We start from the raw sequence: 18,750 nt of genomic DNA, 5'->3' as shown, positions 1-18,750 counted from the left end.
TTCACCACCACTAGTAAAGTCCCCAGGACAAGTCCCTTAATGTCTAAGAGCCTCTGTTTCCTCAGCACAAAGTGGGATTAATAAAGTGCTGCGGTGTAGGAAGGGCTTTGTAAACGGAAGCCCAGTACAACTGTTTTCTATCTTCCCCTGTCTGGGACTGCTTCCTTGGATCGCAGCCCCTGGCCTCTCTTTGCTCCCTCTCTCTATCCTTCAGGCCCTTGCCCTCAATTGCCCTTACTCTTCTTTGTCTTCCTTGACTCCTCCTTGGCTTTCCCTTTCCTTCCTTGCTGTACCTTTTATCCCTTATCCTCCTGAGGGTAGGACAGGAACTTGGAGCTTCATTCAAGGATGGAGGCCCAGAGCTGAAGACACTTGGACTGAGGATTCAGGGAATAGCCAGAGCATGCAGACAGCTCTTGATAAGACCCCAGCCTTTCTTTCTGCCCATCGCCTGGGACACCTCAGTGAAGGCAAGCTGGCTCTGACCACTGGACTTCCCTGCCTTCGCCCTGGGGCTCCCTGCCAGGCACTCTTGCGACACCCTCCTCTCCCAGTCATTTCACAACTCAGTATTGACAGGCATTTGTTTATTTATTTTAGTTATAAAATTTTTGGCTGCGTTGGGTCTTCGTTGCTGCGCGCGGGCTTTCTCTAGTTGTGGAGAGCGGGGGCTACTCTTCGTTGCGGTGGGTGAGCTTCTCACTGCGGTGGCTTCTCTTGTGGCGGAGCACGGGCTCTAGGCACGCGGGCTTCAGTAGTTGTGGCGCACGGGCTTAGTCGCTCCACGGCATGTGGGATCTTCCTGGACCAGGGCTCGAACCCGTGTCCCCTGGAATGGCATGCGGATTCTCAACCACTGTGCCACCAGGGGAGCCCTTGACAGGCGTTTATGAAGCAGCTGCTCTATGCGAGGCCCAGTGCTTTTCTGATAAAATGCAGACATATATAAGACATAAGCTCCTCCAAGAGCCTGAAATCCAGGGTGTGGATAACATTTTAGATAATGATTATCTCAGAACCTGGAATTATGTCTGTCAGGCCTCCAGTGGCTTCTTCAAATGCCCTGTGAGCTTGTGAATGTCTGGAATCCCGCACCCTTCTCTGACTCTGGCATCCCGTCTCTCCCCAGAAGTGGACTTCCAAAACACCCCAGGGCTATCCTTTCAGCTCTTGCTTCTTTCTCTCCAGGGTCTTCTGGCCACTGTCTGGGCCAAGTATACCTATGGTGACCATACTTCCTAAATAATAAAACCAAGGGACTTCTCTGGCGGTCCAGTGGTTAAGACTCCGTGCTCCCACTGCAGGGGGCGTGGGTTCGATCCCTGGTTGGGGAACTAGGATCCCACGTGCCGTGTGGTGTGGCCAAAAAAATAAATAAAATAAAAACTTAAATAAAAATAAACAAAAAATAAATAAAACAAAGGGTATAGGACCAAAAAGGAAAAAAAAAAAAAAGGATATGACCATTAGAATTACTAGAATCTGGGGGTATCAGAGAATATCTGTTCTCAGCAGTCTGCTCTCTCCACATAATGCTGTGTCAGACCCTCCTTCATCCGTTCATCTACTTTCCCCCAACCCCTGCCTGGAGATCTGAGGGAAGCTGTTACCTATTCCAGGCTCTGGGGGCTTCGGGCCAAGGCAGAGGAAGGAAGCTGAGCCCAGCTCCATCCAAGAAGCTGACTTCATCCTTCCCATCAAAGCCAGGAAAAAAAAAAACAGCCACACACACACCCAGACACACGGACACACGGGGACACCCACGCGAGGGAACGTGCGAGCCTTCGCCCTCAGCCACTGGGAGTTCACGGGGCATAGGGCACAGCCATGTGCTGGACCAGCGCGCCCTGACCCAGGATCACCACACCCACGACCCTGGGGACCTGACCAGGGTACGGACACCTGTGCCCCAACACAAGCGGCAGAATCGGGCACACACAGGCTCCTGCACGTCCCTTTCACCCATGACCTGTGACTTGACCAAGCTACTCCTCAATGGTGAGGATTGTAGCTGGGTGGCAAGAACTTTATCCTCAGTGTGAAGCCTGGGATGGGGTCTCCCTCAGCCTGGATATTTCTCATCTGGCCAAAGTCTCCTTTTCAGCCCCTTGTCAGGGTGGCAAAGCACATGGGGAAATGAGACCAGAGAAGCAGCCCAGCAGCCTGATGTGGGTGTGTCTGCCACCCTGCCCTCTGGTCAGTCTTCCTGTCTCTGCCCGATATCAAAGTGACCTCTTCCTCCAGCCCATGACTCTCTCCCTAGCCCTGCTCCTGCACCCCTGCAGCACCCAGACGTTAGCCCTCTTCTACTTTCCAGAACGTCACCTCACCATTTGTGCCCCCACCCCCATATCTGCGCCTGCCTTTCGCTCTTTCTCCATCCCTAAACCTCCTAACTTTCAGGCTTCCCTTCCCTGTCTCCCCTGAACCCCACCTTCTTTCCCAAGTCTTCTATGTCCTGGTCTTCAGCCAAGCCCTTGTCCAGCCAGTGCCCAAGCCTCATCCCTCATTTCTCTAGGAATTTGCTGAGGTGAGAGAATGAAAAGGGGTCATTGATCCCGAGCTGAGAGCCAGAGATTGACTGAACAGTACAGATCGGGAGAGGCAGCGGGGACAAGGCAAGAAAAGGGGAGAATGCAGGTGGCAGCAATGGGGCCGGGCAGGGGCAGAGGTGGGGACAAGGAGAAGGCCCCTGTTGGAGAGAGATGTAGGCTTGGGAGGGAGGTTTCCTCCTGCCACCCGTCCCCTATGCTCCCTGCCCTGCCGGGAGATAATTGGTTGGGGGATGAAGGAGTGGGTGCTGGGCAACAGACAGATGGGGCAAGATCCAAGCTGGAGCAATGTGGCAGCTGGGAAGAGGTGGGGAGGTGCAGGGGAGGGAGGAGGGAGAGGGCCTGGACATGGGAAAGGGTGTTGCAAGAGAGGAGAAAACAGGTCAGAGAACAGGGGCAACAGGTGGAGAAATGGTGGAGGAAAAGGAGAAATGGCATGAGGATGGGGCTGTCAAGTTGGACAGAAATTAGGGTGAGGAGGAAGGGTAAAAATGGGATAAGGAAAGGATGTGGGAGGTTGGACGAGGGCTGGAGGGGGTGAGATGAGGGTATTGTGGGACCAGAGATCCCAGATGGGGGGGGTCGGGGGGGTGTCGGGATGACGGCGGGAGGAGAGGAGGGGTGGCATGTGATGACGTTGGGAGGGCCTGGCAGGGGCGGGAGGGTGGGAGGACCTGCCCTATCTCCGCTCCCCTCCCTGACCTCATGCTGGTCCTCCCCTTCTCCTCCCCCTGCTCGCTGCAGACTCCCTCCTTCTCACTGTCGCAGCCCAGATCGACGGTCGGGTGGCGGCTCAGTGAGCCCCTGCTGCAGGGAACAAGCAAAGGGACATCCAGGAGCCCAGGGCTGCCAAGGGGTGCGCACCCACCCTGCCCCGAGAACCCCCTTCCCAAGGTCGGGGACAGAGCAGGTGCAGAGACACTGCAGCCGCTTGTTACTCAGGTAAGGAACAGCACTCTGGGAGAAGGAAGGAAGAGCCGGGAGAGGCGGGGACTTCTATCCCCACACCCCAGGTGAAGGTTGGCAGGAGAGCCTCCCAGAGCGGGGACTTTCCGTTGGGGCAGAAGGAATAGGACCATGCGCTGGGGACTGGACTCCCTGTGGAGGGTGTGTCTGGGAGGACAAGTCAGTGTGGGTGTTGGTGAGGGTTGGGGGTGGATGCTGGGGTTTGGACAGGACCAGGCGTGGCACCAAGGTGGAGGTGGTTATCAGTGAGCGGGGGCTCTGGACCCTGGAGTTGCTGGGGCTGGAGAAGCCAGGGCCCAGGCGGAGCTGGTGGCCAGCTGAACCTCAGGAGGAAAGTGCTGGTGGAACCCCAAGTGCTCTGGCTGGAGCCGCTGAGCCAGAGCTCCAGGAAGGTGCCCGAGGGAGCTTCTTTGAGCACCCAGATGGGGACTCCCCAGGTGGCAGCACGTGGATTGCAAGGTCCAGGAGGGAGTTCTGGGGGTCTGGAGCCTTTAGGAAGTGCTGAAATGAAGCAGAGTCAGGACTCTCAGGTCTGGGAAGGGCATGGAGTCTGCAGAGAGAATCCTAAAACTTGTTCTTGGCAGAGAGCTTTGCACCCATGACTCACGGTTCAGCGGGGCTGTGATGACTGAGAGATGGCCCCAGGGGCACAGGGGCTCCGTCTTCGCTCCATCCCCCTTCCAGGCTCTCCTGCTTCTGTTCGTCTGAACCTCCCCCCTACACGTGACACACCCTGGGTGGGACGGGCGGGACCCTTATCTCGCCTGGAAAGAATTTAATGGCTTGGAAACAACTGGAAATGGAACTGAGAGGAACTACTGGGAAGCAACTCGGAAACATGGAAACACCGCAGCTGCCGTCTGTCGGCTTCCAATCCCCGCCCACTTCCCAGACCCTCGGCCCCTCCCCTCTTTCCCTGGCCCTGCCTCCAAACCCCTGGGGACCCAGCACCTCAATTCCTCAACCTTCCTTTCCCTTCAGTCCTGGTCTCTCAGTGCAGGACCAGAACCCACCTTCTATCTCTCACTGCCCCCAAAACTCTTTCCCACTGGGGGTCCGGAAGTCCTTTCTTTTAATTTTCCCATTTCTCTGGCCCATTAGCTCCCCAGAATAAGGGGCTTCTGGATCCTCCAACTCCCCCCTCTCCCGGTATCTCCTTGCCACCTGGTTCCAACCCAGTATCTGGAGCCCGCCCTCATCTCCCTCCTTCATCTCGTGGTCCTGGAATCCTTCTACCTTCACTCCTCTTGTGCCATGAGGAGCAGAGAAAAGCACGGGGATGGGGCCAAAATCCCCCACTTTTGGAACATCCCTCACGGAAGCCAGCCCCTCTCCCCACTTCTTGGGACCTACAGTCCCTGATGAGCGAAGTGTCAAAGTTGGCCACAACATGTATCGCCTGCACGCTGAGTCATAGCTTGGGAAGATGCCCCCCATCCCTGCCAGCCCTCCAACTCTGGGGAGGATGCCGAGAAGATGAGGCCACGTGCTCCCTCCTTCCCCACAGCACACAGGCACCCCAGATGCAGCGGCAGGGGAGGGTGATGAGGGGGAGACACAAGGGACACCCAAGTTTTCTGCTTTCCTAGTGCTGAGAGAAGAGCGGGATTCTTCCAAGACTTGGGAATGGGGAGCTGGGGGGTGGTGGAGACCCGGCCGGAGAGGGGTACTGGGAAGGAGGCTCTGGGGGTGTGGCCTGTGGGGGCCACTTCTCTCCTCTCAGGCCAGCTTCACTACTTTCCTGCTTCTTTCCTTCCTGCTGCAGAGACCTTCCCCCTTCCCCCCACCACGTGGGGAGAGATGCAGGATTTGATTGTCGGGGTAGGGAGACTGGACAGCTCCCAAAGGCCTCCAGGGGTGTGGGGCACCCTGTATCCTCTCCTCCCCACTGGAGAAGGGCCTCCTGTGTGGTTCCCCTCACTCCAACTAAGTTCTTTGACTCACATAGCTGCCCTCTGAGCCAATGAGAAATCAGCTTTTTTTAGGCATCACCCAATGACTAGGTGTGGAGGAAATGTGAAGAGAAGATTATGTGTGTGTGCCCATGCACATGCTCAAATGTGTGTGCCTGCAAAGATTCAAGCTTCTTTGGATAAATATGAGTATACGTATATAAGAAGTGTGTTCATATTTGTATTTGTGGAGGAGCGCACATGAGTACATTTGTCTGTGTACGTATATTTGTGTGTGCACGCACCCGGTGATGTGCACGGCCTTAGACACAGGGCAACAGGATTTGAAGGTAGGTCAGAGCCCACCTCGTGCCCAAGGCTACACTCCAAGCTGAGAGAAGGGCTGAGGGGCCGAGGGAAGGGCAGCTCTCTGCCTGCCAGGTCTCTCTGCCCAGGCTTTGTCGGGCAGGGTGCCTCTCAGTGTGGAAACGCTCTGTCCCTTAGTCCAGCTCCCTTCCATCTCTCATGGGGTGGTGGCGGGGTGTGATGGCTGGTAGCCCCGAAAACTCCTTTTTCTCAGACCCAGAGGAGAATTTTAAGTGTAGGAAGCCAGGAAACGTGTGCGTGCTGCAAGGCGGTGCCGGTCGCAGTCCCTTCCCTCCTCACCAGTCAGCATTCCCACCACTCACCCTGCCCTCCTTCCCACTCCAGCCTCTCTGGTCTGGAAGAACTGGGCACCTGCTAACACCTCTCCTTAACCCTTCGCCTGAACCTGCCCCCTGCACACTCCTCTGTTACCATAGCCCCCTCTCCTGGTTCACCCCGAGCGCCCCACTACCTTTCCTCTCTAACCCTTGTCTCCCTGTGCCCCCCAATTCTTGCCTCAGTGGATTCCACAAACAAACACAACTTGGTAACCAGCACTGAGATCAAGAAACAGGATGTTCTTAGCACCCCAGAATTTCCCCATCATGCCCCTTCTGGTCACTACTCCCCCGAGAGTGCCGCACTTCTGACTTGTAACACTACCAGTTGACGATTAACATTGTCTAGACTCAAACCTCACATAAATAGAATGTTTCAGCACATTCTCTTTTGTGTCTGACTTCTTTGCTCCACCCCATGTTAGTGAGACCCATCCATGTTATTGCATATAGTTGTAGTTTGTTCTCGTTGCTTTATTTTATTCCACTGTGTGAACAAACCACACTTTATTTAATCCATTCTACCGATGTGAGACATTTGGGTAGTTTCCAGTTTGAGGCTATTACGAGTAGTACTGCTGTGGTGGGTATATTCCTCGGAGTGGAAGTGCCAGGTCATAGGGTTGGCATATGGCTCTAGTAGAGTTGGTAGATTGTGCCAAATGGTTTTCCAAAGTGCTTGTACCATGCAGCCCTGCCAGGATCCACACCTGGCCTGCTCCCTGGTCAGCATCTGCCCCAGCTGCTCTTTCTAACCAACTTTCAGCCCCAGACACTGTCCGTGGTCCTAGCCCTGACCTTGGTCCTGTCCTTGGTTCCAGCCCTGATGCTAGTTCTGGGCTTAAGTTGAGCTATGTAAATTGACTAAATATTTATAGAGTCAATAAGTATTTATCGAGCACTTACTATGTGCCAGATGCAAGGATATAGCAGCCAAGAAAAGAAGCAGGTGCTATGCCTGCCCCCATGGACCTTACAGTCTGGCAGGTAAGATTGAGTGTGGGCAAGAAAGTAATAAAATAATCCCGCAAATAAATATATAATTATAAATTGTCATAAATACTACAAATGGGAGTTACACAGTGCTGTGATGTCACGTGATAGGGGGAACCTGACCTGGGCAGGAAAGGTTTCCTGAGGAAGTGATGTAGGGTTGAGACCTGAAGGATGAGGAAGCCAAGAAAAAAGGGAAGAGCATTCCACATAGAGGAAACCATAGGTACAAAGGTCTGCGGCTGTGAAGAGTGTGGGGGACTTAAGGCCAGTGAGACTGGAGTGGAGAGAGGGAGGGAAGTCTTATGGGGGATGAGGTGGGAGAGGTCAGCAGAGGCCGAATGATGCAGGGCTGTCTGTCAGTGTTTGAAGAGTATTCGGAAAGGAGACACTGAAGAGTTTTAGGGGGAGAGGGACATTCTAGTTGCCTTCGCAAGATTATAAGGGGGCAAGAATGGAAGCAGAGCGACCAGCTAGGAGGCAATTGCAGTTGTCAAGCAAAAGATAGATAGTAGCTTGGACCATAATGATGCTTAGAGGGAGAGATATAAGCAGATTAAAGAGACGTTTACAATAAAAGATGGGTAAATATGATGAAATACAGTGGTGTTGAACAGGCTGTTGGGTTTCTGGCTTGTGAGGCTGGATGACTGATGGGGACGTGAGCTGCAGTAGAGAACACTGAGAGGGGATGCAGTACAGGAAGGATGAACGTTGAGTTCAGTTTCAGACATGTTGAATTTGAGGTGCCCAAGAGGAGATGCCAAATAGGAGGTTGGATATATTGCTTGGAGTTAAGAGGAGAGAGTTTGTATGTTGGGGTATAGTTTGGAAATTAAAGTCATGGGTCTGGATGAAGGTACCTGGGTGGACGACTACTGCAGTAGGTCTCAACTCTGGCTGCACGCTGCAGTCACCTGGGGAGCTGTTAAAAATACTAAAGAAAATTCAGTCACTCTAGCCACATTTCAATTGTTCGAGAGTCAGTGATCTCTCCTGTCTACCTTATTGACAGCACAGATACAGAATGCTCTAAAATGGAGGATGTAGTCAACAGTATCCGGTGATCTTGAGAGAGATCAAGTAAGGTGAAGACAAACGTCTTTTAGATTTTGTGACACTGAGATCATTGGGAGACCTTTGGGAGGGCTATTTGGTAACCTTTGGGTTGAAAGGAGATCGGGAAGTCAGGTGGGAACAGATGGAGGTATGCATGGGATATGGGGAAATAGAAATAGCGAGTACAGATAAATCTTTTGACAACTATGGCCATGAAGTAGAGAAGAAAAATATGTGGTGGTTGGAGGGAGTGTGAGATTGGGGAAAAAAATCTTTAAGTATATTTTGCATATCAAGTATATTTTTGTGCATATAGTGAAATGCACATATCTTAAGTGTGTAGCTCAATTAATTTTTGATTATGTATACGTATGTTTAACTACCACCCAGTTCCAGGTACAAAATATTTCTAGTAATTCTATCCTATCTTGTATTAGCTCTGCCTGTTTTTGAACCTCATATAAATAGCATCATTCACAACGTTCTTTTTTTGTGTATGGTTTCTTTTGCCTAGCGTTATGTGTGCGAAATTTGTCCATGTTGTTGCATGTAACAAGAGGGTGTTTTTTCATTTGTTTTGTTTTGGTTTTGGCCTCACCGTGCGCCTTGCAGATCTTCCTCGACCAGGGATTGAACCTGGGGCCCAGCAGTGAAAGTGCTGAGTCCTAACCACTGTACCACCAGGGAAGTCCCAAGAGGGTGTTTTTGTATAGTATTCCATTTTATGACTATGCCCCAATTTATTTATCCATTCTACTATTAATGGACACTTGAGGTGCTTCCAGTTTGGGCTAATATGAAAAAAATCCCATGAACATTCTTGTACATGTCTTTTGGAGGATGTACGCAGTCGTTTCTGTTGGATATTTACCAAGAAGTGGAATTGCTAAGTTATAGGCTGTATGCCTGAGTAGAAACTGCTTACCGGTTTTCCAAAGTGGTTGCACTAATTTCTTTCTGTTTTTTTTTTTTTAATTTTATTTATTTATTTATTTTTGGCTGCGTTGGGTCTTCATTGCTGCGCGCAGGCTTTCTCTAGTTGTGGCGAGTGGGGGCTACTCTTCGTTGTGGTGCACGGGCTTCTCATTGTGGTGGCTTCTCTTGTTGCAGAGCACAGGCTCTAGGCGTGCAGGCTTCAGTAGTTGTGGCGCATGGGCTCCGTAGTTGTGGCTCGCGGGCTCTAGAGCGCAGGCTCAGTGGTTGTGATGCACAGGCTCAGTTGCTCCGCAGCATGTGGGATCTTCCCGGATCAGGACTCGAACCCGTGTCCCCTGAATTGGCAGGCAGAGTCTTAACGACCACGCCACCAGGGAAGTCCGGTTGCACTAATATCTGCTCCTGCTTGCAATAAATGAGAGTTCCAGTAGCCTCACATTCTTGCCAATATCCAGCAACAACAGTCCCTTTAATTTTAGCCGTTCTGGTGGATATTTAATGGCATCCTGTTGCGGTTTTCATTTGCCTTTCCCTGATTACTGGTTTTGTTCTGCACATACATATGTTTATTTTTCATACATTAATTGGCCCTTTGGCTATATTCTTTACTGGAGAGCCTGCTTCTTTTGCCACTTTAAAAAACTGGGTTGGCTGCCTTTTGTTTGTTGTCTTTGTTTTGAAGGAATTCTTTAGTTTAGATTTTAATCCTCTCTCTCACTCTCAATAACTGTGTCCCACTCTCTCTCCCCTTCATATATAATTTATATATATATATATTCATATTCTGACATATCTCACCTATTTTCTCCCACTCTGTAGCTTGCCTTCTTATTCTCTTAATGGTGTCTTTTGATGACCTCTATGGTTAAGTTTTGCGGTTAGGTTTTAAGAAATCCTTTTTTTTTTTTTTTTTCATTTTGGCTGCGTTGGGTCTTCGCTGCTGCGCGCGGGCTTTCTCTAGTTGCGGTGAGTGGGGGCTACTCTTCGTTGTGGTGCGTGGGCTTCTCATTGCGGTGGCTTCTCTTTGTTGCGAAGCATGGGCTGTAGGTGCAGCAGGCTTCAGTAGTTGTGGCGTGTGGGCTCAGTAGTTGTGGCTCACGGTCTCTAGAGCGCAGGCACAGTAGTTGTGGCGTACAGGCTTCGTTGCTCCACGGCATGTGGGATCTTCCTGGACCAGGGCTCGAACTCGTGTCCCCTGCGTTGGCAGGCGGATTCTTAACCACTGCGCCACCAGGGAAGTCCCTATATATTCATTTTAAATTAATTTCTGTATGTGGACATAAGGTCGAGATAGATTTTTTTTCCCATGTGGATCTTCATTTGACCCAGGACCATTTAGCACAAAGACAATTCATTCTCCTCTTAATTGCAGTGGTACCTTTTTCATTAATCAGGTGACCACATATGTGTAGGTCTGTTTCTGGACCCTATTCTGTTCTCTCTATCCTTGCACCTTTGTAATGTTTTGATATTTGGTATTTGGTAATTTAAGTCCTGAGGAAGAGAGTTTTTTTGTTTTTTGTTTTTTGTTTTAAACAGGAGCTTTTTGAGCTCATAAGGGAAGCTGATGGGAAGGATCTAGTTGAGAGTAAGGGGCTTAATAAAAGAGAGAGAGGATAATCTACACCTTAAGGTTTCTGAAAGACAATAGGAGCTGGGATCCAGGTGCTTGTGGAAGGATTAGTCTTTTATATTCATCCACTGATCCATTCAACAAAAATGTGTTGAATAGCCCCCGTGTGCCAGGCACAGGCATACAGCAGTGCCAGGACAGATGAGGTCCCTGTTCTTACGGAGTTCCCATCCTAGCAGTGGGAGAAAGATAACAAACAAGTAGCCACACAAACAGTTGATTCAGGCAGCAGTAAATGCCATGAAGAACATAAGCAGGACCCTGTGCTGGAGAGTGATGAAAGACTGCTCCAACTGGGCATCAAGGAAGACCTCTGGGGGTCAATGACATGTGAGTTAAGATTTGAACAAGAAGGAGACAGCCTCCGAGAGCTGAGTGAAGAACATCCCAGACAGAGGAAACATATAGTGCAAAGGCCCTTTAGTCTAATGTAATCTTGTAGTGTCTGTGGAACAAACAAAAATGACCAGTGTAGGTGGAGGGGGTGGAGCAGGGTGACCAAATGATACCAGAAAACATGGTAGAGACAGATCTGCCCAAGGAGGGTATCCGTTAGGGTTGGGCTGAACGTGGATTTTCCAAGCATGTGAGTTGGGTAGATTAGTTGTGGGTGGTGGGACTATGGGTGTGTGTGTTGGGGAAGGAGGGCATTCATCTTGTCTCCTCTGTGAAGCTGCTCTCATATGTGCCCTCTCTCTCTGCAGCCTCCTGAACGATGCCAGCCCAAGGTTCCCTAACCTCCAACCTGGCCATCCTGGTGCTGCTGGGCACAGTCAGAGCAGGCCCTTTCTCTCCAAGGTCCAATGTGACACTCCCAGCCCCACGGCCTCCTCCCCAGCCAGGAGGCCGCACAGAGCAGCCAGGAGGGGGAGGCCCTTCTTCTCAGCTTTATGAGCACACCGTGGAAGGAGGGGAGAAGCAGGTGGTGTTCACCCACCGCATTAACCTGCCCACTTCAGGTAGCTGTGGCTGTCCCCCAGGCACTGAGCCCCCTGTCCCTGCTTCAGAGGTGCAGGCCCTGAGGGTCCGGCTGGAGATCCTGGAGGAGCTGGTGAAGGGGCTCAAGGAACAGTGCACTGGGGGATGTTGTCCTGCTGCTGCCCAGGCTGGCACAGGTGAGCGGGTGATCCCAGGAAGGGGCACAGAAAAAGAGGAAGGTGGAGGAGTGGGTTAGGGTTGGGTGGGCATCGCTAGTCCATAAAGGACCTTGGTATGAGTTAGAAAAAGGCATGCCTGCCTCCCCCTTGGGGGCGGTGAGTGCAGCTCAGGGCACAACTCTGAGAGAGGAGCCACGTGACTAGATGTCAGCCCTCTCCTCCCCAGCATATGTTAGGGCACTGGGAGGCCACATATATTGACAAGTTGCAGCTGGAAACTAAGATGGCCTTAGGAAATGAGGCTGGCTCTGCTGGAGAAGCTGACTCAGAGGAAGCATTATACAGGGTCAGCTGCTCCCCCAGAGAGACTGAGGCCCACCTCTTGCTCTTACTCCAGGCCAGACGGACGTGCGGAGCCTCTGCAGTCTCCATGGCGTGTTTGACCTGAGCCGCTGTGCCTGCTCCTGCGAGCCAGGCTGGGGTGGGCCCACCTGCTCAGACCCCACAGATGCCGCGGCGCCCCCCTCCCCTCCCCCCTCAGCTTCCCGGTCCTGCCCAGATGACTGCAATGATCAGGGTCGCTGCGTCCGTGGTCGCTGCGTGTGCTTCCCTGGCTACACCGGCCCCAGCTGTAGCTGGCCCTCCTGCCCGGGGGACTGCCACGGCCGCGGGCGCTGCGTGCAGGGCGTGTGCGTGTGCCGCGCGGGCTTCTCCGGGGACGACTGCAGCCTGCGCTCCTGCCCTCGGGGCTGCAGCCAGAGGGGACGCTGCGAGAACGGGCGCTGCGTGTGCAACCCAGGCTACACTGGCGAGGACTGTGGGGTGCGGAGCTGCCCCCGAGGTTGCAGCCAGAAGGGGCGCTGCGAGGACGGGCGCTGCGTCTGTGACCCTGGCTACGCTGGCGAGGACTGCGGCTCTCGGAGCTGCCCGTGGGACTGTGGTGAGGGCGGGCGCTGTGTGGACGGCCGCTGCGTGTGCTGGCCCGGGTACGCGGGCGAGGACTGCAGCACGCGGACCTGTCCCCGCGACTGTCGGGGCCGAGGGCGCTGCGAGGAAGGCGAATGCATCTGCGACCCAGGCTACAGCGGGGACGATTGCGGAGTGCGCAGCTGCCCGGGCGACTGCAACCAAAGGGGCCGCTGCGAGGACGGCCGCTGCGTGTGCTGGCCTGGGTACTCGGGGCCCGACTGCGGCGCCCGCGCTTGCCCGCGCGACTGTCGGGGCCGCGGGCGCTGCGAGAACGGCGTGTGCGTGTGCAACGCGGGCTACAGCGGCGAGGACTGCGGCGTGCGCAGCTGTCCCGGGGACTGTCGCGGCCGGGGCCGTTGCGAGAGCGGCCGCTGCGTGTGTTGGCCCGGGTACACAGGCCGGGACTGCGGCACGCGCGCCTGCCCTGGCGACTGTCGCGGGCGCTGCGTGGACGGCCGCTGCGTGTGTAACCCGGGCTTCACAGGCGAGGACTGCGGGAGCCGACGGTGTCCCGGGGACTGCCGCGGTCGCGGCCGCTGCGAGGATGGCGTGTGCTTGTGCGACGTGGGCTACGAGGGCGAAGACTGCGGCGGGCGCAGCTGCCCCAGGGGTTGCCAAGGTCGCGGCCAGTGCCTGGAGGGGCGATGCGTGTGCGACGACGGCTACGAGGGTGAGGACTGCGGCGTGAGACGGTGCCCGCGCGACTGCAGCCAGCGCGGCGTGTGCCAGGACGGTGTGTGCGCCTGTTGGGAGGGCTACACGGGCGAGGACTGCAGCCTCCGTACCTGCCCCTCCAACTGTCACCGGCGCGGCCGCTGTGAGGACGGGCGCTGCGTGTGCGACTCCGGCTACACCGGCCCCTACTGCGCCACCCGAACCTGCCCGGCGGACTGCCGGGGCCGTGGACGTTGTGTGCAGGGCGTGTGCGTGTGCCACGCGGGCTATAGCGGCGAGGACTGTGGGCAGGAAGAGCCTCCCGCCAGCGCCTGCCCCGGGGGCTGCGGGCCTCGGGAACTGTGCCGCGCAGGCCAGTGTGTATGCGTCGAGGGCTTCCGAGGCCCCGACTGCGCCATCCAGACGTGCCCCGGGGACTGCCGCGGTCGGGGAGAGTGTCGTGAGGGCAGCTGCGTCTGCCAAGATGGCTATGCAGGGGAGGACTGCGGGGAAGGTGAGCGGGCAGCCTCTCCCGAAGTGCTGGGTCAGGGACTGGAAAACTGGAGCCAGTGGGAAAGCCTGAGTCTGAGGCCTAGGAGCCCAGGGAATTGGAGGAAGAGTGAAGGGGGGGGGTCATATATTGGGGTGGGGGGCGGGGCAGTCGGAGGAGCCAGGGAGCCAGTGTCCACCAGGGGCTGCAGAACCGCGGGGGCCATGCCTGCAGGCGGTACCTGCCTTCAGGTCTCTGATGAGCCGATTGGGGGCCCCTTTAGTTGCTTTTAGGGAGATTTCGTGTTCCTGGAGATGGGGGGCAGTAAAGGAGACCCAAGGTCTGTTCAGGCCGCTGCCGGCTTTGCCCCACCCCCAGAGAGGAGTCGGAGCTTGGGTGGATCTCTCAGAGCGGCCCTGAGTAGGAGGAGCCTGTGATGGTGAAGGTCGGGGTGCCTTGGGCTAAGCAGCTTCTCATATCCTATTCTCCTGGGCAGAGGTGCCAGCCGTTGAGGGCATGAGGATGCACCTCCTGGAGGAGACAATGGTTCGGACAGAGTGGACCCGGGCTCCTGGCAACGTGGATGCCTACGAAATTCAGTTCATCCCCACGGTGAGAGCCAAGCTCCAAGAGGGGGCTGAGTGGGCAGGACTGCGGGGAGGGGGGTCCCTCCTGCTCACCTCAAGCAGGAGTCCCAGGTAACCAGTGGTTGCGTCCAGCTGGCTGATTCCCGAAGCTGTTCTAAAGGCCTGCTCATTCTGCCCCACCCCCGGTGCAGAAGCCTTTGCAGCATTGGCCCACTGCTGCTGGCAGCTCAGGCTGCCAACTCCATTTTTGTCCATCACTGTAGTCAATTCTTTTTGTTATTGCTGGATCCAAATCTGCCCCATTCTGACATCCATCCCTCGGCCCTAGCTGGGCCTTCGCCAGCCGTCAGAACGTGTTTTTTGCTTTCCCTGCGTCTTACACCATAGGCTTTAAACTATTTGGAGACATCAGCCATCACGTCACCCTTCATTCCCTCCAGGCCAAACCCACCGGTTTCTTCTCCCCTTTTCCTTAATGCTTTGTTCTCTGAATCCTTCACTTTTTGGTTTTCCTCCTCTAATGCCTCCTGCTTTTTGCATGTGCCCCCCCCCCATCAAAATGTGGGAGCAAAGAGGAGCCCAGTCGTTCCCCTGGCTAACTCTGGCTACCCTGGCACTTTTCTCAGAGTTGACATATAGGAACTTGTGGTCAGTTCATAACTGACAAACTGTCAGTTATTTTGATCACATTTGATTTTTTAAGTAACTTTTAATGATAAAAGTCATATAGGCTCAGTGTAGAAACTTTAGAAAATATAAACAAGGAAAAAAGAAGGAAGGAAGGAAAAAAGAAGACATTCAACTACATACCCTTTTTTTAAGCCTAAATATAAGCCTTTGCATCTGGCTCTCTTCAGTGTTATCATTTTTGCTTTGGGCCAACCTGTCCAGGCTGTTGCAACACTCTGAGTCTGTGAGCTGGTTCCCCTACCTCCGTGTCATCGGTGCATTGCAAAGCCTCCTTTCTCTGTCTCCTTCCAACTCACTCTTAAAATATTTGGGGGCACCCTAAGGACAAAGACTGTGGCCTCTCATTAAAGATTTCCCTTTATGCAGATCGGGCTTTTATGATGTGTTTGGTCTCCTAGTTTCAAATCATCTGACATTTCTACTGTCCAAATGTTTTCCTGCATCATCCCACAAATGCCGTTGGTGGGTAGGCCATGTCATTCTCATCTCTACCCAGTCAGGACTCTGGAAAAATAAGTAAGTCCCAGGGCCTAAACATAGGAAGCCTCTAGGACAGAAGGGACAGCTCAGAGATGCTGGCTGTCACCCCCACCCCAACTGGCCTAGTCGTTCTAAGTCTTCTTATTATCCCCTCAAGGCCAGACCCCTGCCATGTTCTGTCTCTCCTTACGCCCTGGTAGAAGCAGAGGCAGAAATCCCTACTTTGCTGCACAACCAAGAGAGCTTGGATTTTTCTTCTGTTTAAAAAAAAATTATTTTCAGTTATAAAAATAATGTAATCACAAGACAAGAATTTGGCAACTAGAGAAAAAAACAAATAATCCTTGGCTGTTTCGCACTAAAACAAGCACTGTTAACGTTGTAAAGTGTTTCTCCCACTCTCTGTGGAGAGTGTGTATATTATTTGCATCGTTTTAATCTTGAGAGGGTAGGACTTTTAAACAGAACTTTCCTAAGGAACTTCAGGGAAAGAAGAAGTAAAATAAACACTTGAGATAGAAGGAGCTTACAGGGTAGCATCGTCTCCCGCTCTTAGTAAATATGAACTTATCCTTGGTGTTCTCAGGGGGTGCAGCCTCCCAGCTGAGGCCCTAGGCTTTCTCCCTCTCCGTGGGGCCGGGGTGGTGTTGAGCTGGCCTGGGTCTAGCTTGGCCATGCTCTTAGCTCATCTGCTTTGCTCTGGGTATGGGCCTCTGTCACATTCTGGGTTCTCTGTGAGCCTGGGTGTGGAAAATGCTCCCGTAAGATTGGTCCCCAGACACCTCCCTTGGACTCCACATCAGCCTGTGCTACTGGCCCTCTGACTGTGCTTTCTATGCTTTTTGTGGCTGGCCCCTGCGATTGTGCCTCTTGCCTTGGCCAGTACTCTCTATCCATTTCTGTTGGCACAGAGTACATTCAGTAGCTGGCTGTCCTCTGGCCACTGCCATCTTCCTAGAAGCCTCTCTCTACCTTATCCCCACCCCTTTTCTAGATCCACTTCTCTCTCAAAGCCCAGACTCTACTATTCCTGGCTAAGGGACACGCCTAGCTATTGGAATGATTTTCAGAACACAGAAGAGGAACATTCCTGCTTTCCCTGCATATGTGGCATTGTTCCTCTGACTCAGTGGTTCTCAAAGTGTGTTCCCTGGACCTCCAGCATCAGCGTCACCTGGAGCACTAGACATGCTAATTGTCAGACTCTACCCCCAGATCTACTGACTCAGAAGCTCTAGGGGGTAGAGCCCAGTAAGCTGTGTTGTAACAAGCCCTCCAGGTGATTCTGATGCACCCCAAGCCCAAGGACCACTAACTTAAGAAATGTTGCTATTTTGCAAAAGGCAAGGTCTTCTATGAATGTGAGAGAAAGCATGAAGAAACTGAGGGAGGTGAACCCCCGAACAGAAAGACGTTCAAGTATTCCCTGTCTGGGTGTATTCTGCAGCCTGGAAACTGGGGCTATGCCACGTTTTCATTGGGACACAGGCCCTTGCAGCCTGAGAAAAGTTTGTTTGGTCTGGTCTGAAAAGCAGGGTGAGGATGAGGTAAGCTCCAGGGACCAGCCAAAGTGGAGTCGCCCACCTGGGGCCATGAGGTTATTCTCTGGGGTATCGAGAATAGAGTTAGAATCTTGCCAAGGACATCAGTGAAGCAGCCAAAACTCTCACCGAGGGGCAGAACCAGCTGCTAGCATCTGGCTAGAGAGCCTGCCTCAGACCAGACAGATGGTGCTGAGAGATGTGGGTTAGACTGACAGTGGGACTTTTCAGGGGACTGTTCCCAAATGGATCTCAGGAGGGACTACAAAGCGTTTAAAAGGTTCATGTAGGTGGTCTGAAGGGAGAAGGAGGACTCTGGGGATGGGCTTGTCTTGCTGAAAGGACCAGACATCATCAGGGAGCACTCAAAGTGTACGTGAGTGTGTGTACGTGTATTCGTGTGTGTGTGTGTGTGTGTGTTGGGGGAATAAGGGGACAGAGAATAAGTTCTGGGAAGGAGGAGGAGCACACAGGTCTTGAGTTGAGACCAGTCCAAGGCCTCCCAGGATGGGGTATCCTAGGGCAGAGTGAGTAGGAGAGGGACGGGGATCCTGTGTGCCCAGGAAAACTTTTCAGCCAAGAAAACTCTGACAAAGCTTTACTTCATCCTCAACCCAGAAGTCTCTACGTGGACTCTCATCTGGTTTTATACTTTGGTGTTTACTATGCCGATTTCCCCACAATTCTCTTGGTTTAGGAGAGTACCTTTTGAAATTTCCAATCCTACTTGGCTGAATGGAGGTGTCCCCATAACTGCCAACATAGCTAAACAGAACAGAACGTCTTTATTAGCTGTCCTAGATGGACAGCCCGGCGAAATGCTGGGCTGTTAGACTGCTCACAAATGTCCATTCCTCCTGTTTCCCCAGTGGCTGGCACTCCAGGAGACCCTGCCTGGAGCAGGGGCTGGCAGATTTTCTATGGGGTCACCACAAATAATCATAATACTTTACATGTATACTTGAAGGAGGGTTGTTTTCTCACAGGCAGGTACTACACATAGAGATTTGGGTTAGGGATCTAATAAAACTTAAGACATGGCCACACATTTAGCTACTAGGGCATGAGCTATCTGAGGACAGGGATCATATCTTTTATTTTTATGTCTCCAGTGCCCAGAATGATGCCAGGCACAAAATCAGGGAACATATTTGTGGAACTTTGAGCAGGTGGGCCTTGTTTTTGAGGGACCTACAACCCTTCTGAGGATACAAGAAAAGTACCTAAAAGGAAATGCCATGACATGGGTCACACCCAAGAAAAGTACCTGAAAGGAAATGTCATGACGTGGGTCACAGGGGCAGGTGTCTGTGGGGAGGCTCAGGCTGGGACAGCTGCTTTAAGGAGGAAGTGAGACTTGAAGTGGCATCCCTCATCTACTTCATCTGTTATGACAGGAATGGGCTTAGGAGAAGCCTCCTCGTGCCCAGGGAGTCAGGGTTGCCGGGGGGAAGCCAGAAGAAGAGTCCTGGCATGTGTCAGAATTCTGGCAGACAGCTGATGAACA

General features: G+C 53.1%; 1 protein-coding gene and 1 long non-coding RNA gene across 3 annotated transcripts in view; one reads left to right on the top strand and one right to left on the bottom strand.

Annotated features, from left to right (window-relative positions):
• Positions 1–572: 572 nt before the first annotated feature.
• Positions 573–4,364, bottom strand: LOC132374589 (uncharacterized). The gene is made up of 2 exons (XR_009505690.1): positions 4,126–4,364; positions 573–829 (listed from the first exon to the last, which is right to left on the bottom strand). It is a non-coding gene; the product is annotated as an uncharacterized LOC132374589 (long non-coding RNA).
• The window catches only part of TNXB (tenascin XB), a 59,680-nt gene continuing 44,255 nt past the window's right edge, over positions 3,326–18,750 (top strand). For both annotated transcript variants that reach the window (XM_059938442.1, XM_059938441.1), the window contains exons 1-4: positions 3,326–3,494; positions 11,440–11,850; positions 12,230–13,969; positions 14,442–14,557. In XM_059938442.1, the coding sequence (XP_059794425.1) occupies positions 11,451–11,850; positions 12,230–13,969; positions 14,442–14,557 (2,256 nt within the window). In that variant the 5' untranslated portion in view covers positions 3,326–3,494; positions 11,440–11,450. The remainder of the gene's footprint in view (positions 3,495–11,439; positions 11,851–12,229; positions 13,970–14,441; positions 14,558–18,750) is intronic.

This window comes from Balaenoptera ricei, chromosome 11 (genome assembly GCF_028023285.1).
Source record: "Balaenoptera ricei isolate mBalRic1 chromosome 11, mBalRic1.hap2, whole genome shotgun sequence".
NCBI classification, from domain to species: Eukaryota; Metazoa; Chordata; class Mammalia; order Artiodactyla; family Balaenopteridae; genus Balaenoptera; species Balaenoptera ricei.
This window is presented reverse-complemented; position numbering and strand designations above follow the sequence as displayed.